Source organism: Nycticebus coucang, chromosome 1 (assembly GCF_027406575.1).
Source record: "Nycticebus coucang isolate mNycCou1 chromosome 1, mNycCou1.pri, whole genome shotgun sequence".
Taxonomy (NCBI): Eukaryota; Metazoa; Chordata; class Mammalia; order Primates; family Lorisidae; genus Nycticebus; species Nycticebus coucang.
Genome location: NC_069780.1, coordinates 18,317,348 through 18,341,659, shown reverse-complemented (window position 1 = coordinate 18,341,659; position 24,312 = coordinate 18,317,348). Strand labels below are relative to the sequence as shown.

Below are 24,312 nucleotides of genomic sequence, written 5' to 3'. Positions count from 1 at the left end.
GAGCTGTGACACCACGGCAATCTACCAAGGGAAACATAATGAGACTCTGTCCCCCCCAAAAAAAGAAAAAAAATTGGCTGACTGTTGTGGCTGAAGTATGGCTGCTTGGGAAGATTCAACTACTGTTATAGAAGCATACTCCTAAGTTAGATTTTCAGTTTGTTATGTTGTGATTCAATTTCAAGAACTCAAGTATAGTACAGAGGCTTTCTCAGGCCAAATTTTGTTTGATTTAACAATTTCTCCCTTTTGATCAGCCTCTCATTTTGAGAGATTGACCAAAATTTGAACATTGATGTCACTCTCCATCACCTTCCTTAATGAGTTATGTGGCCTCAGTGTGGAATCTGTGAGCCACTACACCACCCCAGTTGCGTACGTATTTGTGTTCTTGTTGAGAGAGCTGAAAGGAGACCATTCAACACTCAATGGGTGACTGCATAAAACACATTTCAGACTGGAGAGGATGCAACACGCCAAGGGAACTGTTATGATGACTACCAAGAGGATGACATCAAAAGACCAAAGTGTGTTCCTTGACAAAAGCCTTAACAAAAACAAACAAAATGATTGAACCAAATCAATTAGGTTGAGGTTCAGGCACTATAGGCAGGATTTCAGTCCTTGTTCAGAGTGTGATGGCGATTAAAGGACCATAGTTTGTTCAATTCAAAGAGGTATCCACCTTTGTTGTTAGCCTGTTGACTCAAGTCATAATAACCTGGAGACCTACCAGAAAACATGAAAAGATTAGAAAACCTTGAAAAACCAATGTCTGCTATCCAACAGTTAGGTGCCTACAAACCGAATGTTAACCTGCCTTCATAACATCATGTGTTTTTTTCTCTTGATAAATTTCATTAGTGTGTTTTGAGGCAGTGTCCATACTTTACATTGAATTTACATCCTTTTATATACCAATTTTGTTTTTTCAAATCAGATGCATTGTACTGTTTATTGAATAGGCCATCATAAGGGAGCATCTTAACATGAGGGGCTACAGTTCCCACTAGCACACTTACAGGTTTGTGGTCTTCACCATCATCAGGCAGAGGGAATAGAGTCGCAGGTTAAGTAGATTGCAGAATTTTAGGTGGCGATTAGGGGACAGGAGAAGAATTTCATAAGATGCCAGTTTACCTGCTGAAAAATTCTGAGTTTGGTTGGAATTTAACAGACTTTTCACAGCATGTGGGACCTGCACATTACCTTCATTCCCTAAAACCCGCTCAGATGAAGTTTCTACCAACTTGACTGCTGCCACTCCGGCTTTTAAACAATGCGTATGTGTCTTAGCTCCTGGGTTTAATTGAAGGCTCTAATAGGGAGTAGGCCTGTGTTTCCCCCATAGTCTTGGTAAGAACTCCTAATGCCTGGGTGTTATGTTTCTGGACAAACAAGGTAAAACGATTAATGTAATTTGGAAGTCCTGAAACTGGGGTCTGTTGTAAGGTCAATCTCATTTGGCTAAAAGCCCCCTGGTGACTGTCTTCCCAAGGTAGGGGCTCTGTTTCTAGCAATATCACATAATGATGGGGCCATTAAGAAAAAATTGGGGCCCAGGACCAGCAAGGCCAAGAAAATCTTTTAATTGTCTTTTAGCTGCAAGCTGAGGAAAACTTTGAAAAGTTTTTATTCTCTCAGGTCAGAGGGAAATCTCTTCAGCAGTCATGTCATGTCCTAAGTAGTGCCCTTTTTCTCCTGAAAACTAAGATTTTTCCATCGAAGCATTTTGACCTTTATGTGTGGGTTGCTACAAAAGGTAAATTGAGTCAATTTTAGAGATCGTTAGTGGGATCTGAATAAGAGTAGCATTTGAGGAAACTATACGCTTATACAGTCCTGATGCAAAATGGCTGGGGGAAATATTATTACAAAGGCATGTCAGTAAACCCTTACAGCATTAGAGTCCAAGAATATAGCTGATTTTTCTAAGTAAAAGCAAACAAGTGTCCACTATCTTTATGAACTGGATTGCTAAAGAAGACTGAGCAGAGGTCCATTACCATGAACCATTTTGAACCAGCAGGAACATTAGATAATAAAGTATTAAGATTTTTAAGATCTTGGACTGCAGGAAATCTGGTAATACAGGAAATCTGGCTATTACAATTGTATTAATTGACCACAAATCTTGAACAAATCTCCAATCTTACACATTTGGTTTTTTAACTGGTAAGACTAGCGTATTTCAAGCACTGGCACACAGAATTATTTATAAGTTCTCATTTAATTAAATCTTCTACAATTGGTGTGAGTCCTTGAATTGCCTTGGGTTTTAGTAGATACCAGGGTAATTTAGGTGAAGGCTAAGAAAGACCTATTTAGAGCATCACAGGTTTCACACTTAATCCTTCCTCTATGAGTTGAGGAAGAGGCCCATAGTCATTCAGGTATTTTAGATAGGTTCGGGGGGTTTATAGGCCTGAGTTTCAATCTTACCAACTTGTACCTATAGAGAGCATAATAGTGCTGATTCAGGAGGCAGGAAATGCTAAGATTATTTATTCTTCTGAAGAGAATTTTATATGCCTTTTTATCGTTGAAAGTAAGTCTCACCCCAGCAAGTCTAGTGGAGCAGTATTACATAATAAAAAGATGTGGGTTTTTTCTGAAAATGACCCTAAAATCAGTTGGACAGGTTGATTTTAGGGATGGGAAACCCTAAAATCATAAAACTTGAACTGTAATCAAAACCCCACCACAGAATGACCTTTTTACTCTGTGGGATTTATTGGCTTATTGAAGTGGGGTTTATGGTATATAAGGTGCCTTGGGCATCCCCCACGATTTCACAAGACCCCCTCATTTATTTCAACTTGTTTCTCCATGTTAATTTAAAGGTATCTTGGGGAACAGTTTACTGGCCGTAATCAATGCACGTTGATGGTCATCTGTGTTATCGTTGCAGAGTAAATCTTGGGCTCCCTCTAGTGGTAAGTCAGTTCTGTCTCAGGGAGGAGGTTTTTTGGTGGGATGATACAAATGGAGATAATGTTCTTTCCAGCGTTGTGGTGGTTTGCAATGAAGGCATAAGCCTTAGGACAACAATTTCTTTTTGAAGGACCTTTTGGGTTTGCTTTAAATAAGGACGAGAAGATGCCTTTGGTCTCAGTAGCTGTTAACATTGGAGAGAGTAAGCTTTTTAGCCTTTTAGGTTTTTTCTTCCTTTGGGTTCAGGTGAGACCACCAAGTCCTGTCTGTCAATTCCCACCCTGGTTTATGTTTTCTATTCAACTGCTCAGTTCAGGATGGAATCTGTATGTCAACAGAGCAGTTAATGCTGTTTCCATCCCTGCAGGAGTTACTCCTTATTGTATTTTGAGCCCAGAATGTTTCCGAGCAGGTTCTGTGACCTAAAACTGTTTCATCCTTTTCTTCTTTCTTTCTTTTCTTTTTCTTTCTTTTTTTTTTTTTTCCTGGTCTGTAACGTTGTATGATGGACCAATACATTTTTTTGTGGGAGAATCTTATACTTGTCATCTAAAAGTTACCAGCGGTTTTTCTAGCTTTCTTTAGTCCCTCCCTGAGAAAGTTTTAGAGGGTCTCTAATATCCTCAGGTTGCCTCACTCCCTTGCTGCCATCTATTTTTGAGCTTTGCCAGGCCCCAATATCATGCAAATAAGTGGGTAAAGGTTAAGAAATCCTGGATTGTAAGCGCCTGTAAGAATTCTAAATTCCTTAGTAAATTTTTGAGGATTTCCCCCCTGGCTTAGGGAAATCTCTTGCAATGGCTCTAGGCTCAGTTTTAGACCATGGAGTAAAGGTGGTTATAGCAGAAGGTCCTGGCTGATCAGAAGGTCGTACTTCCTTTGTAAGTTATCAGTCAATTTCTCTTTGATCATCTTTCTGGTCAGAGGGTAATTCAGCGAGAGGTTAGTGGACTCAGGATATTTAGGTAAAGTTTGATAAAGAGAAGGAAGAAAGAGCTGAGGTTAGTTCCGTCAGAGTACAGTCCTCTTTCATGTCCTTTATCTGTTGCTTAAGCTTTTCATGTGCTCTTTGCAAACAATCTTTCACAGAGGCAATTTTTGATTAATTAAATTATCACACGGATTTCACCATTTCTTGGACCTTCATTTCCTTAAGCAGCCTCCCCTTATATACCCGTTATAGTCTGCATCCCATTGTTTTGGCAGGGTTTTTGATTCTCTTTTTCCTGATACTCCTTAAAAGTAGTTTTATCCAAATTAAGATTTCCTCATCATGACCATCTTAATTCTAAATCATCTCTACTGAGAATAACCTGGTTTTCTGAAAATGTACACGTTCCGGACCCATACATTTTATACATAAAATTAGCTAGAGTCCCAGACTCCTTGGATCGAGACGGCACATTATCAAAGTTATCTATTGAGGCTCAAGACATCTAATAGAATCCAGTACAGTTATTAATAATTGTCAATTCTAATCTGATCTTGGACCAAGTGCAGTCTAAATATGCCTCAGATAAACTTGGAGAGCTCAGAACACAAATTAGTGGAGCTTGGACTCCAAGAGAAAATTCACCTGTGACTTCTATCTGACTGATCTGACAACAAATCTATTAAAAGAAAAACTTTGGACAAATTAAATGTAACAGAATTTAATGGAGGAAGAAAAAAGAAAAAAAATTGCTGTCTTAAAATGAGAAATAATTTTCACCTATTAAATTAGGAAATATTTTATAAAATATCCAAATTTGGCTAAGTTGAGTTATAAAATATAAACTGCCAGAGCCATTGTATGTCAGGAGCCTTAGTACAAGTTCATGTCTTTTGTGGTCCAGAAGTTTCAGATTTAGTAATTTTTAATGGAAAATAATCAGAATGAGGAGCCAGGTGCTGTGGCTCATGCTGTAATCCTAGCATTTTGGGAGGCTGAGGTGGGTGGATTGCTTGAGCTCATGAGTTGAAGACCAACCTAAGCAAGAGTGAGACCCAGTCTCAAAAAAAAAAAAAAAATTGCCAGGCATTATGATGAACACTATAGACACAGCTACAAGGGAGTCGGAGGCAAGAGGATGGTTTGAGCCCAAGAGTTTGAGGTTGCTGTGAGCTATGATGCCACGGCACTCTACCAAGGGCTATGAGACTCTGTCTCAAAAAAAAAAAAAAAAAGAAAGAGGACAAAGCATTACTTGCGATGACATATACCTGTTTATAAAAACCAGAAGCTATGTGAATGTCTATAAGTGGGAGAACGACTAAGCTGTAGGTACAAAATGTAATATTACTCGTAATTTAATTAGTTTTTAGTGTTATTAACAACATGGTAAGTGAAAAAAATTGTGACATAAAATGATCATAAATTAGATCTAAATTATGTTTTGTAACTACCATAAAAACGTACTAGGAATAGGTATGTTAATTGTATGTCCTCTGTTCTTTCACTGTCTTTGCTTCTTTGTTAACCCATCCACGTAGGGGAGGAAAAGAATCTTTTCCTCACCTATCCTAGGTTCATGGCTGAGGCCCCTAGAGCAAAAGACAGATTAAGAAGAGAAAAGCATACAAAGTTATTTAATAAATTCTATGTGTCAGAGGAGCTTTCTGAAGGAAATGAAGATCCAAAGAAATGGTGACACCGGTGTATTTTCATGCTCAGTTTAACGAGGAGTAGACAGTCACGTAGAAATATGGCAGAAACACAAAGGGAGTAGAATCTGATGGGGGGGGCGCCTGTGGCTCAAAGAGTAGGGCGCCGGCCCCATATGTCGGAGGTGGCGGGTTCAAACCCAGCCCTGGACAAAAACTGCATAAAAAAAAAAAAAAAGGTGTAGAATCTAAAGGTAAAAACTTGGGGGAATTTAGCAAGGCCTGTTTGTTCAGATTCTTCTCCGTGACCCCCCTCTTCAGAGATAAGGATGTTCCTCTCATGGAGGGAGGGCACCTCTCACATCAGAATCTTACGACATGCTTCAGAGGGAATTCAGAAAATCCTAAGTTCTGTGACCTGCTTCAGGAGAGAAAGGGAGAAGCTGAGAGCGGCCTTCCTGTCTCTACAGTTTTCTCAGATTCCTGTAGCTTAAATTATTCAATATGCTAAGGTGTCATATTTTGGGGCAGTATGTCCTGAACCTCGTTATCTGTGCTTACTAGTCATGAAGGGTTGTTTATTTTTAATCCTGCCTTTCCCCATTGGATTACTCATGAGAAAAGGTGTCAGTGTCCAACACACAGCACAGGGCTTGGCCCGATGTCAGCAAAAATATTGATTGAATGATGTCAAGTGATGGGCCTATAGGTAATTAATCTTTAGGCTTCAGTTTTCATGATGGATCTACAATACTAGTATTACCTGAAAAAGAGGACACATTTTTTTAGATACTAGAAAAGGTTCTATTTTGATATTGTTCTTCAGTAATCAGCCCAGTTTTCTGATGGTTGAATGGGAAGTATATGTGATAAAATCTATGTAAAGGTACAAGTAGAAACTGTTTTTTTTTGGAATGGAGATTGTACTCATTATCCCAACCCTATTCCCTTTTATGATAATTTGGATTGTGTTATTGAACGTCTTACAGGTATAAATAGAAATAAACGTACTCGGTCCTACGCTTTGCTTAACATGATTGTGTCTTGGCTCTGCTGCAGGTGGTGCTGCTTGGCTATAGATGAACAAGGAATATTAGATGGGAAGGAAGAATTGGGAGCTGATTTTGCTTTACTCTTTCAGGTATAACTTTATTATGACTTTGGTATCGGTATATTATGTTTTTTAAAGTTGGGGCAAGTGACACTTTATGTGTAATATTTAGTCAGCGTACTCTAAGTATGCCAAATATATTGAAAATTGGCAGAAAAAGAGGTTATAAAAATAAAAATAGGATGCTTTCCTTCTGGCTTACCTCTGAAATGGATATTGTAGCTATCAGTTCAATTATTTGTTAATTGTAAAATCCATCACATTTTCTAATGACACAGTATATAGAGTAGAAAGTTATTATAGAAAGATGGATTAGAGGCTGATTTTGCAGTGTGCCATTATATTTATCATATTATATGTGCATAAGATAACTTGAAAGTAGTTAGGAGCAGTAACAGCTGCATCAAGCACAGCATTTTCATTTAATTCTGCTAGAATAAAGATGGAAGGAAGAAAATTCTGGTAGAATGTAGGTGGTTTCTAGGGGACAGTAGAAGAGAAAACTGCCTCAGAAAAATGAGGAAATGTGCCTGCAAATTTAAATCTGAGCTTGAACGTGGAAATTTTTCTTAGAGCCGAGTAGTGATCAGGAAGCAAGTTTATACTTTCCCTTCTGCACTGTCAGTCGTGTTAATGAATACCACCAGGTGGCTGGCAGTCCTCTGAGCTGCAGCAGCCCACCTGTGGGATCTGGAAAGTCAGGTTTAAGAAAAAGATGTCAGCGACTTAAGACCTGTGTCACATGACTCCCACTACTTGCCAACGCCGAGGCAGTGGATCAAATTTCATCTCCAGGCAGTCCTCCCAGCCATGTGGGTTTAGCCGAACAAGAAGCAAAATCAGACTTCCTAAAACGTTCGGAGCTGCTCTGAGCTCACTGCCGGGGCTTTGGGCTGGGAACTGCTTTTAAAATCAAAGCGTATCGGCTGAATGGAATTTTAGTGTTTTGCTGTCATTTGAATGTTTTCGTCTTGTCTTCATCAGTTCTTCCAGACGCTTCCTGAGAGAATGGGGGCAGGAGCTCTAACCATCTGTGTAAGTACAGGCCTTCTTCTGTCTTGTGTGGTGGAAACTGCCAGTTTTTAGGACAGGCCTTTGCCCTCCTTGTTTTCATGAGATGTTTGTGTAACTTATTTTTTCCTTCCTAGGAAGGTGGGCTAAGATTTGTTACTAAAACCCCTAACTATTCAGATGGGTATTAAACCTGATTTGGGGTAACATTCAGTGTTTCTGTGCTCTTCGGTTTCCCAAAAAGGTGCAGGAAGGTGCATGCCCACTGCATTCGGTGAAGTCAACTTGGTTTAAAGTAGAGCACACTGAAGTGGTGTAGGCTTTATTGTTTGTTCCTAAAGAGTTAAATAGGAATGCTTAATTGTAGTTATTGGGAAAATCTTGTGACTAGCTTGAGAAAGAATCGAAATAAGCATTGAATATACGTATGACATTTTTCTATTTCATATTTTTGTTTTTAGTAATTCTAGAATTTCTCTTTTAGCAGAGTTGCTAAAACTAATGGTGGAAAAGCTTAGTTTATTTATTTGTGAATCCTCAATCAACTGTGGAAATTTCTGATTGTTATAGTACAATGACATGAAGAAACAAAACTGATATGAAATCTATCAGAAAATGTGCATATTTCTAGGATGGAAATTCATGAATTTCTAAATAATTCTGATGCTTATGTAAAACCTTTTATGATAATTGTAAATTACATAATTTACAGAATGCTGTAATTTAAATTTTTATTTCACTACATAGGAAATACATGTATTTATATATAAATTACATATATTTCTATTTCAAATTGATACTGTATTCCATGGGCACATTTTATTTGTCCCTAGATGTACTAAATGAGAAATATCTTCTTTATTTTTACCTTAACGACTCATTAAGTGCTCACTTGTTTTTGCCTGTTTTGAGTTTTAGAAAGAGCTGTAGTTTGTTATAGTTGTGATACCTGGTGGCATCCTGAAATATCCAGAAGTATCTGGGCAATTTTTGGTACATAGACACTGAATGGTCACCAGATGGAGGGCCATCCCCACAGATTAAATGTTCTCAATAAAACTGGAGGATGATTTCCTCACTCCCAGGCCCACAACTTTTCAGCATCCTGTGTGCCAATCTGTGTCTTCCTCTTACCCCTGAGGCTGGTCGCATCCAGGTTTTCAGATGGTTATCCTTTTATCATTTCAAAGAGTTTCCTTTAAAATCTGACTTATTTCTGTGTAAAATACTGATTTTTTTATATTTTAGTACAAAGATAAGTTTTCTGCTTTTCTAGCTTTATAAAAAAGAACTGAGTTGTGGCGGGCGCCTGTAGTCCCAGCTGCTCGGGAGGCTGAGGCAAGAGAATCGCGTAAGCCCAGGAGTTGGAGGTTGCTGTGAGCCGTGTGACGCCACGGCACCCTACCCGAGGGCGGTACAGTGAGACTCTGTCTCTACAAAAAAAATAAAAAAGAACTGAAAATGTGGAGAAGGAGGCAGCAGCTCAATCTATTTGTCTTGCAGAGCTGTTGTCATCTCTGACTGTCTGATTAGAGCCTTATGGCTTGCCCTGGGCCTGCAATACATTGACCTCCACCTTGATTGAAATGCGTGCTGACTCATGTATGAAGCTTCATCATTTTCCTTAATTTATATCCAAAACACAAACACAATTTCATTTAAGGTTGACATAAAAATCACAGTTTGAGAAATTACTCACTCTGGTAGTTGAGTAATTCTTAGTCATCTCTACCCTTCAACTTAAGGATGGTTTTTTTCTGCCCCAGTTTTACTGCAGGAGGAAATGCTTAAGGTTTCAAGGGTTGCAGTGTACCATGTCTGGGAAAAGATAGCTTTTGGAGAATTTTTAATGTTCTGGCCGAAAATTGAGAATTAAGCCACACATTCATAGATACTTTTTAGATCATTTGGGGGCACAGAGAAAACTTCTTTTCCATTCTTTCTGAAAGTTCCCTGAAATTGACTGCCAATAGATTAATAGGAAGGAAAGGCTTTCAAATGTGGACACACGAATCCCACATTTATGAGACTCAAAGAAGAGCCAGATGGTTGAGGCTTAAACACCATCTTCACAGGTGAGAGGGAAGTAGAGGACTGTAGATAGTTTTAAAGAAGTAGTAAATAATTTTGAAGGAGAATAAATGGGCCCAAAGAGGAGTGGCCTGGGACAAAGTTCCTCTGAGCTCTGGGGAAGGTGAGGGATAAAATTTCACTGTAAACAAAGGCTGTGTTATTATGCAGATAAAGTCTCCCAGGTAATCTCTTCGAGCTGCCTCAGAAGAATAGATGAAAGTCCGTCTGTGTGCAAGGACAATTTTTAATCTCTTCTCTGATGGTTCATCTTCTCCAGTTATTTGATGAGATTCCTAGTGAGGAGATCTTAAGACTATTACATTTCCTTTGGAAAGATGTTTCCTTTGTCAGGTAAGGAAATTACAAGGGAGAGTCCTTCCTAGAACTCAGGAAAGAAGGAAGATCAGAAGGGATGGGGTGGTGGGGAAGTGGAGGGAGGTGTCGGAGATCTCAATTCTGAGGCTTATTTCTAAAGCCTTTCAATTCAAAGCACTCGGGATGTGGCCAAAGTGCCGTATTTGGGGATATCATTTTCTGATCTCCAACATTTCAGACTTCTCAAACTTAAACTCATCTTATATGTAGTAGCTGGTCAAGAATCCTGCTACTGAAATAGTCACTCATCACACAAAATAGTGAGTACTAGATAGTTGTGATACCTGGTGGCATCCTGAAATATCACGTGTGTGTGTGTTTCAAGGGTTGTAGCATAGCAGGTGTGCACGTGTGCACATGTCTGCCTGTGTTTATGCAGATTGGTTCAGTTGTACTCAGTTTCTGTGTCCATGGTCTAATCCACTTGCTCTTCCTCATTCCTTTTATTTAACTCTTCCCTGCGTTGATAATGTTTGGAATTTTGTTGCTAGAACTACTGTAATGGGCTCACAATTTACCTACATTACCATTTGTATATACAGAGAAAATGTAGCTGTTTTCCTGTCACAAATCTTTTTTTCTTCAGTAAACTACCCATCCCCAGGCAGGGTGGGAAGTTATAGTTGCCACTGAAGGACCACATTATCTTAGTCTCTTCTAGTTTTACTTGTCACAGATGGAGGACGCTGGTCCTCTCAGGCGAATCCTGAGTCTTTCAGACTTTCTGCCCCTCCTGTTCTATCCAGATGGCATCTGGGCATATTAAGGAGTTGTGGGCTACAGTGGTAGTTTGCACGATCTAGTGGATGAGGAAAGATGTGTACATGCACCTCATGAAGAAAGCATGTGTGTGGATTTTTATACTCTGGCTGTCATGACTTGTGGGTGAGCTCAGGTATCAAATCTGTGGCTAGTGAATTTGTGGATCAGTTCTCTTGGTCTTAACAGGGTTCAACAGCCCATCGCTTTGATTTAGCTGTAGTTCTTGCTGGTGCTGACAATTTCTAGGGCATTCTAGGCCTTTCTGTTTTAGCTGGAGGCCTCTACTGCTGTTGCCTTACTACCTGGTCCTATCAACGACCTCCCACATTTCCACATATCCTATAGGGCAAGCAGGAACTTGTGGTCATGTTACAAAAAGGTCATGTACCAACTTAAAATAGTCCAGTCACAGAATTTATGGAATCAACTTAAAATACAAGAAGCAAGAGGAGAAGGAGGGGGCTAAGTTCACCTACTTAGACAGCCGTGAAATGGTAGGAAACAGCCACGCTTCCTGAATTCTGTGTTACTTAATGTTCTGAGGTTCTGCCCTTCTTGCCTTCTCTGCTATTTCAGCCTTACCTGACTATGGTATGTTTTTGAGGACCCAGTATTGAGTATGAATCAGGGGCACAGCAAATGCAATAATATGTTTGGAACTAATGTAGCTTGCTCTCTCATCAGGGACAAATAGCCATGAGTATAATTGTAATTTTATAATACTACTGTACAGCTGTGAGTTTTATCTGCATAGTAATATCTCAGACAGAGAACACAGGGAGCCAAAATGGGTATAGTCATGGGGTGAGCAGTGTAAGGGAGGAATATTTGATACCTTGTAAATGTTGGGTGCTTACGTGGTCCTTTTATCTGTACTTCATTTTTATATCAAGTATGTCTCTGCCATAGACTGAATGTTTGTGTCCCTCCAGAATTCATATGTTGAAACCTAATTCCCAGAGTTAATGGTATTTGGAGGTGTAGCCTTGGGAGGTGATTAGGTCATCTGGACAGAGCCCTTATGAAATGGTATTAGTACCCTCCTCAGGGGCTGAGGAGCCTACCTCTTCTGCAGGAGTGAGTGCACCACAAAAGGACAGCCATCTATGAACCAGGAGTGTGCGCTCCCCAGGCAGTGGATCTGCTGACACCTTGATCTTGGACTTCCCACCCTCCAGAACTGCAAGAAATAAATTTCCATTGTTCACAAGCCAGCCAATTTATGGTAATTTTATATAGCAGCCCAAACAGACTAAGACAGAAATTGGTACTAAGAACTAGGGGCACTGCTCTAACAAATACCTAAAATTATGGAAGAAACTTTGGAATTGGGTAGAGGCCAGAAGAATTTCGAGACGTGCATGCTAAAAAAAACTTACATTGTTATGGATGGACTGCAAAGGGCAATTTTGGTGAGTGTTCAGGAGGGAAAAAAGGACTTTCTAGAGAAAGTCTCAATCTTTTAAGAGATGACCTAAGTAATCCTGAACAGATGTTGGTAGCAATGTGGACAGCGATGGCTATTTTGGTGAGATCTCGTATGGAAATGAGGAACATGTTATTGGAAACTGGAGCAAACATGATTCTTACTATAAAGTGGCAAAGAACTTGACTGAAGCATGTTTGTGTTCTAGTGTTTCATGGAAGGTATAACTTGTGAATGATGAAATTCGATATTTCTAGGTAAAATGTTGAAGTAGAGGCTTGATTTCTTCTGATTACTTACAGTAAAATGTAAGAAGAGAGAAATTACTTAAAGATGGAAGTGTTAAACAGAAAGTAAGCAGAAAAAGACCTGGAAATTTTTCACCTATTCATATGGTAAAGAGGGAGGCAACTGGTTGAAGGGGGTTTGAGTGGGATCACCAAAAGTGTGGCCAAGCCACCCTTTGATAAGGAAATTAGTATGGATCAACCATCTCAGCAGAAAGCAGGAACTATTCTCCAAGATAATGGAACAATAATCTATGAAGACAATTTAGAAATCATTAGAACTGTCACTTCAGTGCATGGGCCCTGAAGACAGAGCTATTTCAGAGGGGGGGCTGCTGTCATTGGTGCCCATGGGACCTCAGAAGATGGACCCCAGCACATCCTCACATCTTGAGTTGGGCTCCCCCACACACTGGTCTCTTACTTTGCAGTTGCCCCAGGTGCCGAATCTGTAGGCACCTTGGAGTTTGGACTTCCCAGACTCCAGGACTATGTGAAATGAGTTTCTGTTGTTTATAAGCACATCCAGTTTACATTTTGTAATAGAACCCTGAACAGACCAAGACAGTCCCCCAAGCCACTTCCTGGCCTGTAATCTATGCGTTGTTGTATCTGTCCTCCTCTTTGTTTTCTCTTCGTCTCTATTTAGCAGAATCAAATTTTCTGAAATAATACAACAAAAAAAATACTTAAGTTCAAGTTTCAAAACCATGCTAGTTATTTTCTTTGTAGTTCCTAGTTTGGTATTTGGTATCAAATTCATCCCACATAGACTATAGTTAGGTTTTCTAAATGCCATGATGAATATCTTGATTTTTATAAAAATCTGTTCTTTTTTATTTAGAGTTTTAGAAGATACATAGGCTTTGTTTGGAGCCTGGAAGACATGGCAAGTCTTGGTTTTTGTCACTGTACTCTGATTTTAGTCATTAATGAACAGTGAGTATTTTGAGAGTAGCTAAGTAGCATTTGACTATTTGTTAAATTTCCCTGACATTGTCTATTTATTTGTCTATCTCACTAGCAGGCTATAAAATTTGGACAAAAAGTATCGTGTCTTATTTGAATCTTTTGCTTCTTTCTCAGGGCTAGCCTATTGTAGTTGTTAAATTAATGTTTGCACAAAACATAATCAGTAAGTCATGGCTCAGTGCCTCAGCTCAGTGGTTAGGGTGATGGCACATGCAGTGGGGCTGGTGAGTTCAAACCCAGCCAGGGCCTGCTAAAACAACAATGACACCAATGACAAAAAAATAGCTGGCTGTTGTGGTGGGTGCCTGTAGTCCAGCTACTTGGGAGGCTGAGGCAAGAGAATCGCTTAAGCCCAAGAGTTTGAAGTTGCTGTGAGCTGTGACAACATGGCACTCCACTGAGGGTGATATAATGAGACACTGTCTCAAAACAACAAGAAAAAAACAAAATACATAATTAGTAAGTCATGCCCTAAATTTAGCAAATACCTAAGTGTATTTTATTTTTAATTAGGTCATTTGAAGACCTTCAAGAAGCCAAGGACATGCCTATGAAGGCATTTTATCTTCTGGTGGTACTTTTTGTGAAAATTGCTCAATTTTCCATCTAGCAACATTTAGCAAAATAAGTACAAATATTTTGTCCTTTTTTTTTTTTTTTTTTCGAGTCTCCAAGCGACTAGCATAGGAATTCTGTTACTATAAAACTGCATGTGGTAAATTCAGGAGACTGTGCCCATCTTTTCCATCTCCGATGATGTGCAGTCTAGTCAGTGTGTGGCTCTCTCTCAGGTAGGCGTGTCATCTGCAGTAGGCAGGATGACTAATTCCAAGTGCCCCAGCAATGAAACTCTAGCATTGCAGCAGCTCAAAGAAACAAAGGTTTATGCACAAATTGATCCAAGTGTAACACGGGTTGACAGAGCTGTCCTCCAGCTCTGGAATTCAAGCTGCTTTCATTCAATGAAGTATTTGCTATCTTAACAAGTGACCATGAATCTCCCAAGGTTCTAATCAGGAAATGAAGACACGGATGAAGCCGGGCACAGTGGTTTACACCTGTAATCCTAGCACTCTGGGAGGCCAAGGTGGGTGGATTGTCTGAACTTAGGAGTTTGAAACTAGCCTAAGCAAGAGAGACCCTGTCTCTACTAAAAATAGAAAACATAGCCGAACCTTGTGGCAGGTGCCTATAGTCCCAGTTACTCAGGAGGCTGAGGCAAGAGGATTGCTCAAACCCAGGAGTTTGAGGTTGCTGTGAGATATGATGCCGCAGCATTCTACCCAAGGTAACAGAATGAGACTGTGCTTAAAAAAAAAAGAAAAAGAAAAAAAAAAGATGTATCAGGTACACGTGCTGATGTATCTCATCCTGGAAGTGACTTAACTTCCTTTCTCCTCATTGCTTTGATCTAGTCATATGTTCCCATCTAAATGCAAAGGTAGTTGGAAAGTAAGAGAAACATTGCATGGAATGATAACAATCTTTCTCCTACAAGGAATTACTCACCCCAGATACTGCAAGCAGACATCTAATTGATGGATTAAGAGGGAAGGCAGCCCATGGCTGAAGACTTTATACAGCAAAACGAATGGTGAAAGAGTGGTGACATCCCGGAGCCACTGAATCCACAACTTGGAGTCTTCCTTTCCCCTCAACTCCTTTGCATTATTATTATTATTTATTTATTTTTTTTTTTGTGGTTTTTGGCCGGGGCTGGGTTTGAACCCGCCACCTCCGGCATATGGGACCGGCGCCCTACTCACTGAGCCACAGGTGCCGCCCTCCTTTGCATTATTATGATTGAAAATAAATATGATTTTTGCCACTTTGAGCTGGAATTTCAATTACTTGAAGTCAAAAACATCTTAACCAATAGACTTTCTCATGCAGTGCCAAGCTGTTTCGCAGAAGCTTGTCATGAAAGAGAATGAGGCAGGATTTGAGGGCAGGAGACATCCTTTGCTTGAGTCTTAGCTTGGCCTCCTGCTGGCTGTTTGACTTTGGGCAAGTTGCTTACCCCCCTCACTTTCCTCACCTGTCAAACAGGGATGATAGCAGCTTCAGTCAGATTGTTGTGAAACCCAAATCAAACAATAATGTAAAAATGCATCGTAAGCTGTGTAGCATCATAAAAACATTACCTTTGTTTTATGGCGGGCTACTGTGTCTTGTCTTGAGTTGATTTCTGTAATACTGTCAATAATGTTTATTCTACTTTATTTTAAATAAAGTGAAAGGAACTCTATGATCTGAAGAGACTCTTTGTATTATTGGATTTAAACCGAACTTCGAACAGGATTAAATATTTACTTTTTCTTCTCTCCACAATAAGCCAATTATGAGATATTATAGAGGAAGACTAGGTTAATGATAGGCAAACAAAAGCATTATGTATATTTTCTGCTGCAAATCTGTAGTGCAAATAGAATGTTCATCTCTGTTACACAGAATTCAAAAAGCAAACAAAAAACGGTGCTAGTCTGTCCAGGCTGTTGTAAGAAAAAGCCTTAGAGTGGGTAATTTATAAATGATAGAAATTTATTTTTCACCATTCTGGAGGCTGGGAAGCCTAAGATCAAGCTGTTGGCAGATGAAGTGTCAGGTGTGGGCTCTCTGCTTCCTAGCTGTGTTTCGCATAGCAGAAGGAATGAATAAGCTACCTGGGGCCTCTTCTACAAGAGCACCAATGCCATGCATGAGGACAGAGTCCTCATGACCTAGCGACCTCCCAAAGGCCGCATCTCTTAATATCCCCACATTAGAGATTAGGTTTCAACATAGGAATTTGAGGGTTGCTGTACAACCGGTTATTCAGCCCATGTGCTCAGTGACACAGAGATTAGTGTTAAGAGGCTGTTAGAGAGTATGGGTGAAGTTACTAGAATCTAGGTTGTTTTAGGATCAATTTTCCAGAAGCACAGTCAGATATGAGGACTGGTTTTTGTTTATATGCAGATGACAGTATGTAAGCTTTAGTGACAGTTGTGGAAAATGCAGACCAGCAGGAAGCAGCATTAAAAGTGAAAAAATGGCCAGGTACCCGTGGTAATCCCAGCACTCTGGGAGGCCCAGGTGGGTGGATCACTTGAACTCAGGAATTGGAGACCAGCCTGAGCAAGAGTGAGACCCTGTCACTACCTAAAAATAGAAAAACTAGCGGGGCGTTGTGGGGGGCACCTGTAATCCAAGCTACTCCAGAGGCTGATCCAGGAGGATCACTTGAGCCCAGGAGTCTGAGATTGCTGTGGACAGTGACACCATGGCACTCTAACCTGGGGTGGCAAAGTGAGACTCAGTCTTTATAAAAAAAAAAAAAGTGAAAGAATGAGTTAATTGGGTAGAGAAGACCATGTTTAGACAAGAAGAGTTAGATTGATTTGATCTAAATCTTTAAGCTGAATTAGGGAAATTAAATTTCAGAGATAAGGAAGAAGCTTGTGTCTGGTAGTTCCTGAAATAGAAACTATAAGAAAGACTACTTTAGCTATTATCTATAAATATGAATTAATGTATAATGGCTTAAGAAAAAATACTGCAATAAGCAATGGTATAATTAAGTTTATATTAGTTTTATAATTAAGATGTATATGTTGATATAAATAACATGCAGATTGGAGATTTTTTTGAATTTGTCATTCAAAATGAGTGGTTTATGGGAAAAGATTTTATAAGGTTTTATTTTATTCCAACTTTGAATAATTTCAGCTGCTCCCTTAAGAATGTTAAGTTTGGAGGGGCTACCCTATCAAATATTAAAATTAATGAATTGAATCAATTTAATAATGGCTGGCCACTTGGACAAAAATAACTAGCTGGGTTTCTTCCTTACACTTTCAATTATGGATGGATCAGGGTATACATTTCAAGTGAACTCATAAGAATACTGGAGTACATGTGTACATTTAAAAAATCATTTTGGGGGATCAAGGAATGGTTTTCTGAAGAAGATACAAACCTATAAGCCCTAAAGAATTTTTTCTGCCTAATAATTAAAATGTCTACATAAACCCAAATATGATAAATAGGTTAAAATGCCAAAAGCAAGGTAGGACAGATATTACAATACACATGACTGAAAAATATTCTTTTAAACTAATTAAAAAGAATCACTAATCAGCCTTGGCAAGACCCAGTCTCTTTAAGAAAGAGAAAAATTATCTGGGTGTGGTGGTGTGCACCTATAGTGCTAGCTAGAGGGAGGCTGAGGCAGGAGATTCACTTGAGTCCAGGAGTTTGAGGTTGTAGTGAGCTATGATGATGCCAGTGCACTTGAACTGTGGCTACTACAGAGTGAGACTCTGTCTCAAAAAATGTAAAAAATAAAAAAAATTAAAAAATTAACAGCAATGTAAAGAGAACATGTTTCTTTCCCTCCTACTTGTGCTGTCAAAAAATAGTATTACTTTTTGTTGGCAGAGAGTCTCTTTGAGGCATCCCTGTTTCTTTCTGAATTTTTTTTTTGCGGTTTTTTTTTTTTTGGCTAGAGTCGGATTTGAACCCACCACCTCCGGTATATGGGGCCGGCGCCCTACTCCTTTGAGCCCCAGTTGCTGCCCACTTTCTAAATTTTTTATTAATGAAAAAAGTCAAGGATTTGTAAAAATTGAAAAACTAGTACAGTGTCTGCATACTGCCCATTTCAATTTTCAAATTAGATTTCTGTCATATTTTTGCTCATTCTGTGTATGTATATAAACATATACAGGCAGGGTTAGACACTTTGTGTCTGGAATACTTTAAAGAATCTGACACCATCCTTACACTACCCCTATTTCAGTTTATACCTCATAAAAATAAGGAATATTACAGCTGGAGTGAATTTGTTCTACACAATAATGTTATTGTGCCTAAAATACTGGGGGGTGCCAAGAAGGTACGTACATTTTAAGAGATGTTATTTATGTATTACTTTTCAAAGTTGAATTGAATTACAGTAGCAATGTGTAGCGTGACATTCATTCAAAAGATGGCTTTAATCAAATGAATGCTAGTGTTACCCTGCAGCAGACGGGGCAGTCAAAGAGAATTGCAGAAGCAGAAATATCATTTTAGGAACCAAGACCATTGTGAAGAGGTATTTGAAATCTGAGAACCTGTGGAAGTACCACAATGGAGGCGTACAGCTGACAGGCCCGGCTAACCGCAGGTGATCGTGATGAGTCTGAGACGCCCGGTGCTGTGTGTGGTGGGCACCAGGGACGGTCCAGGAGACCTCGCACAGCAACGCGTCCTGCTGCAGAGTTGGAGCAGTTGACACGCTTACCCCAGAAGTCTGCCAAACAGTGTGCACATGAGCCAGGAGTCAGCAGAAGAAGCATAGGGTGCATTCTTAAAATAACGAAATGGATGCATCCCCCATGTTACATGCACCCAGACGTGAGAGCTTACCTGGCTGAGAACTTACTGGGGCGATGGATGGGAGGAAGAGGTGCGGCTGAGTTTCCCCCACGTTCTCCTGACTTAACACCCCTTGACCCCTTGACTTCTACCTGTGCGGTAGAAGGATGGGTGAGCCAGAGAAAACTGTGTACACCGGAGGTACTTTGGGAAGAAGTTGAAAGGCACAGCGATGCAAGTCAACATTGCTCACGCAGTGGTTCGCTGTAATCCATGGCTTCCGGACACTTTGAGCACCTTTTATAATTGTATAAGTCAAGTGTGACTTGTATTTGTCCTTTGCCATCAGTATAGATTGAGTATTCTAATTTTAACACAGTGCTTTCCTTTCATAAAATGTGCGTACTTTTTTTGGCACCCTCTGTATTTACAGTTACTCCATGGAATATGAGTATCCATTGCCTATACAGGTTTCCCCAATTGTCCCAATGAAATAAGTCAGTTTTTTTTTCTTTTTCTTTCTTTTTTTTTTTTTTTATTTATAGGCTTTATTTTTTGAGCAGTTTTCAGTTTACAGAAAGTAAATAAAAGATACAGAGTTCCCACATAACCTTTCCTCCCCACTTCCCAGTTTCTCCTGTTATTAACATCTTCCCCTGGGGTGCTGCATTGCTTATAATTGGTGGTCCAGTATTGGTAAATTGTTATTAACTTGATTCCACAGTGTACATCAGGGTTCACTCTTCATGTTGTACTCTGTGTTGGTTTAGACACATGAATAATGGCATGTATCTGCATTCTTTTGTTTTTTTTTTCTTTTGAGAAATATCTGTTCAACTCTTTTTTTCTTTTCTTTTTTTTATTGTTAAATCATAGCTGTGTACATTAGTGCAATCGCCTGTACCCATTCTAAGATGCACCATAGATGTGGCCCCACCTATTACTCTCCCTCCACCAAAACCTCCCCCCCCTTCCCCTTCCTTAGCCCTTTCCCCATAGTCTTGTGCTATAGTTGGGTTATAGTCTTAATGTGAAAGCTATAATTTAGCTTCATAGTAAGGCTGAGTACATTGGATACTTTTTCTTCCATTCCTGAGATACTTTGCTAAGAAGAATATGTTCCAGCTCCATCCATGTAAACATGAAAGAGGTAAAGTTTCCATCTTTCTTTAAGGCTGCATAATATTCCATGCTATACATGTACCACAATTTGCTAGTCCATTCGTGGGTCGATGGGCACTTGGGCTTCTTCCATGACTTAGCAATTATGAATTGGGCTGCAATAAACATTCTGGTACAGATGTCTTTGTTATATTGTGACTTTTGGTCTTCTGGGTATAAACCTAGTAAAGGAATTATAGGATCGAATGGCAGGTCTATTTTTAGGTCTCTAAGTGTTCTCCAAACGTCCTTCCAGAAGGAACGTATTAGTGTGCATTCCCACCAGCAGTGTAGAAGTGTGCCCTTTCCTCCACATCCACGCCAACATTTCTGGTTTTGGGATTTTGCTATGTGGGCTACTCTTACTGGGGTTAGGTGATATCTCAGAGTAGTTTTGATTTGCATTTCTCTGATGATTAAGGATGATGAGCTTTTTTTCATGTGTTTGTAGATCTTGCGTCGGTCTTCTTTAGAGAAGTTTCTCTTCAAGTCCCTTGCCCACCCTGAGATGGGGTCACGTGTTCTTCTCTTGTTAATACGTTTGAGTTCTCTGTGGATTCTGGTTATTAGACCTTTATCGGAGGTATAACCTGCAAATATTTTCTCCCATTCTGAGGGCTGTCTGCTTCCTTTACTCACTATGTTCTTGGCTGTGCAGAAGCTTTTTAGTTTGATCAGGTCCCAGTAGTGTATTTTTGATACTGCTTCAATTGCCTGGGGAGTCCTCCTCATAAAATATTCACCCAGGCTGATTCCTTCAAAAGTTTTCGCTGCACTTTCTTCAAGTATTTTTATAGTTTCATGTCTTAAGTTTAAATCTTTTATCCAGTGAGAGTCTATCTTAGTTAATGGTGAAAGGTGTGAGTCCAGTTTCAATCTTCTACAGGTTGCCAGCCAGTTTACCCAGCACCATTTGTTAAATAGGGAATCTTTTCCCCACTGAATGTTTTTAATTGGCTTGTCAAAGATCAAATAACGGTAAGTAGCTGGATTCATCTCTTGGTTCTCTATTCTGTTCCAGACATCTAATTCTCTGCTTTTGTGTCAGTACCATGCTGTTTTGATCACTATGGATTTATAGTACAGTCTCAGGTCTGGTAGCGTGATTCCTCCTGCTGTGTTTTTATTGCTGAGTAATGTTTTGGCTATTCGAGGTTTTTTCTGATTCCATATAAAACAAAGTATTATTTTTTCAAGATCTTTAAAGTATGACAATGGAGCTTTAATAGGAATTGCATTAAAATTATATATTGCTTTGGGCAGTATGGACATTTTAACAATGTTGATTCTTTCCAGCCATGAGCATGGTATGTTTTTCCATCTGTTAACATCTTCAGCTATTTCTTTTCTTAGAGTTTCATAGTTCTCTTTGTAGAGATCTTTCACGTCCTTTGTTAGGTACACTCCCAAATATTTCATCTTCTTTGGCACTACTGTGAAAGGAATAGAGTCCTTGACTGTTTGTTTGGCTTGGTTATTGTTGGTATATATGAAGGCTACCGATTTATGGGTGTTGATTTTGTAGCCTGAGACATTGCTATATTCCTTGATCACTTCCAAAAGTTTTGTAGTGGAATCCCTAGTGTTTTCCAGATATGCAATCATATCATCTGCGAAGAGTGAAAGTTTGATCTCTTCTGACCCTATGTGGATACCCTTGATCGTCTTTTCTTCCCTAATTGCAATGGCTAAAACTTCCATTACAATGTTAAAGAGCAATGGAGACAATGGGCAACCTTGCCTGGTTCCTGATCTAAGTGGAAATGATTTCAATTTAACTCCATTCAATATGATATTGGCTGTGTGTTTGCTGTAGATGGCCTCTATTAGTTTAAGAAATGTCCCTTCTATACCAATTTTCTTAAGTGCTCTTATCATGAAGGGATGCTGGATATTATCAAAAGCTTTTTCTGCATCAATTGAAAGAATCACATGGTCTTTATTTTTAAGTTTGTTTATGTGTTGAATTACATTTATAGATTTACATATATTGAACCAGCCTTGAGACCCTGGGATAAATCCCACTTGGTCATGGTGTATAATTTTTTTGATGTGTTGTTGGATTCTGTTTGTTAGGATCTTATTGAGTATTTTAGCATCTATATTCATTAGTGATATTGGTCTATAATTTTCTTTTCTTGTTGAGTCTTTCCCTGGTTTGGGGATCAATGTGATGTTTGCTTCGTAGAATGTGTTGGGTAATATTCCTTCTTTTTCTATATTTTGGAAGAGGTTTAGTAGTATAGGTACTAGTTCTTCTTTAAAGGTTTGGTAGAATTCTGACGTAAAGCCATCTGGTCCTGGGCTTTTCTTTTTAGGGAGATTTTGTATAGTTGATGCTATTTCAGAACTTGATATAGGCCTATTCAACAGTTCCACTTTGTTCTGGCTAAGTCTTGGTAGGTGGCATGCTTCCAGGTATTGGTCGATTTCTTTCAGATTTTCGTATTTCTGAGAGTGGAGTTTCTTGTAGTATTTGTTAAGGATTTTTTGAATTTCTGAGGGGTCTGTTGTTATTTCATCATTACCATTTCTGATTGATGAAATTAGAGATTTTACTCTTTTTTTCCTGGTTAGGTTGGCCAAAGGTTTATCTATTTTATTGATGTTTTCCAAAAACCAGCTTTTGGATTTATTGATCTGTTGTATAATTCTTTTGTTTTCAATTTCATTTAGCTCTTCTCTGATTTTGGTTATTTCTTTTCTTCTGCTGGGTTTGGGGTTGGAGTGTTCTTCCTTCTCCAGTTGCTTGAGATGTCCCATTAAGTTATTAACTTCCTCTCATTCCGTTTTCTTGAGGAAGGCTTGCAGTGCTATAAATTTCCCTCTTAGAACTGCCTTTGCAGTATCCCAGAGGTTCTGGTAATTCGTGTCTTGATTGTTGTTTAGTTTCAAAAATTTGGTGATTTCCTTCTTAATCTCGTCTATAACCCATCTATCCTTCAGCATAAGGTTGTTTAGCTTCCATGTTCTTGTATGGGTATGCAGGTTCCTGTTGTTACTGAGTTCAACTTTTATTCCATGATGGTCTGAGAAGATGCAAGGAATAATTTCTATTTTTTTTAATTTGCTGAGGTTAGATTTGTGGCCTAGGATGTGGTCGATTTTAGAGTATGTTCTGTGGGCTGATGAGAAGAATGTGTATTCAGTTTTGTTGGGATGAAATGTTGTGTAGATGTCCGTTAAGTCCAGATGTTGAATGGTTGAGTTTAAATGTAAAATTTCTTTGCTTAGCTTCTTTTTGGAGGATCTATCCAGCACTGCTAAAGGGGTGTTAAAATCTCCAACTACTATGGAAGTGGAGGAAATTGAGTTGCTCATGTCTGTTAGAGTTTCTCTTATAAATTGAGGTGGGTTGTGGTTGGGTGCATAAATATTAATAATAGAGGTCTCATCATATTGAGTATTACCTTTAGCAAATATGAAGTGTCCATCCTTATCCTTAATTATTTTGGTTGGTTTAAAGCCTATTGTGTCTGCGAACAGGATTGTAACACCTGCTTTTTTCTGCTTTCCATTTGCCTGGAATATAGATGACCATCCCTTCACCTTGAGTCTATATTTGTCTTCTAATGTAAGATGCGATTCTTGTAGGCAGCAGATATCTGGCTTGAGTTTTTGTATCCAGTCAGCCAACCTGCGCCTCTTTAGAGGACAGTTTAAACCATTGACATTAATTGAGAGTATTGATAAGCCTTTGGAGAGTCCAGTGGACATTTTTAATCCTTTTGCAACTGTGGAAGTTGGAATTTGATCAACATTTTCTGGGTAAGTTTACTTTTGCGGTGGAGGATTACGCTGGTCTTTATGGAGGATAGGTCTGAGAATATCCTGGAGAGCTGGTTTAGTTATGGCAAATTTCTTCAACATGTGAATGTCATTGAAGTATTTAATTTCTCCGTCATAAATGAAGCTCAGTTTAGCTGGGTACAGGATCCTGGGTTGAAAGTTATTTTGTTTTAGGAGATTAAAAGTCGATGACCATCCTCTTCTAGGTTGAAAGGTTTCAGCAGAGAGATCTGCAGTTATTCTGATATTCTTCCCCTTATAGGTAATGATTTTCTTTCGTCTGGCAGCTTTCAGAATTTTCTCCTTCATATTAACTTTAGTGAAATTGATTATGATGTGTCTGGGGGATGTCTTATTTGGGTTGAGTCGTGGTAGAGTTCTGAAACTGTCTGCTATCTGAATTTTGGAATCTCTTGGCATGTCTGGAAAGTTCTCCTTCATAATCTCATGGAGAAGAGACTCTGTGCCTTGTGAAGCCACTTCGTCAC

General features: G+C 39.2%; 1 protein-coding gene across 5 annotated transcripts in view; it reads left to right on the top strand.

Moving 5' to 3' along the window:
- FAM13A (family with sequence similarity 13 member A) overlaps window positions 1–24,312 on the top strand; it is a 310,218-nt gene that overhangs the window by 34,012 nt on the left and 251,894 nt on the right. The window contains exon 1 of one of the 5 annotated variants that reach the window (XM_053606166.1): window positions 6,606–6,658. The exons of 3 other annotated variants lie outside the window; for them this stretch is intronic. Coding sequence is in view for 1 of the 2 variants with exons in the window: in XM_053606119.1 (XP_053462094.1) it covers window positions 7,589–7,663 (75 nt within the window). In the remaining variant the exon portion in view is untranslated. Of the gene's footprint in view, window positions 1–6,605; window positions 6,659–7,476; window positions 7,664–24,312 lie in introns of those variants that run through there. One more of the 5 variants, XM_053606119.1, reaches the window with a different exon arrangement.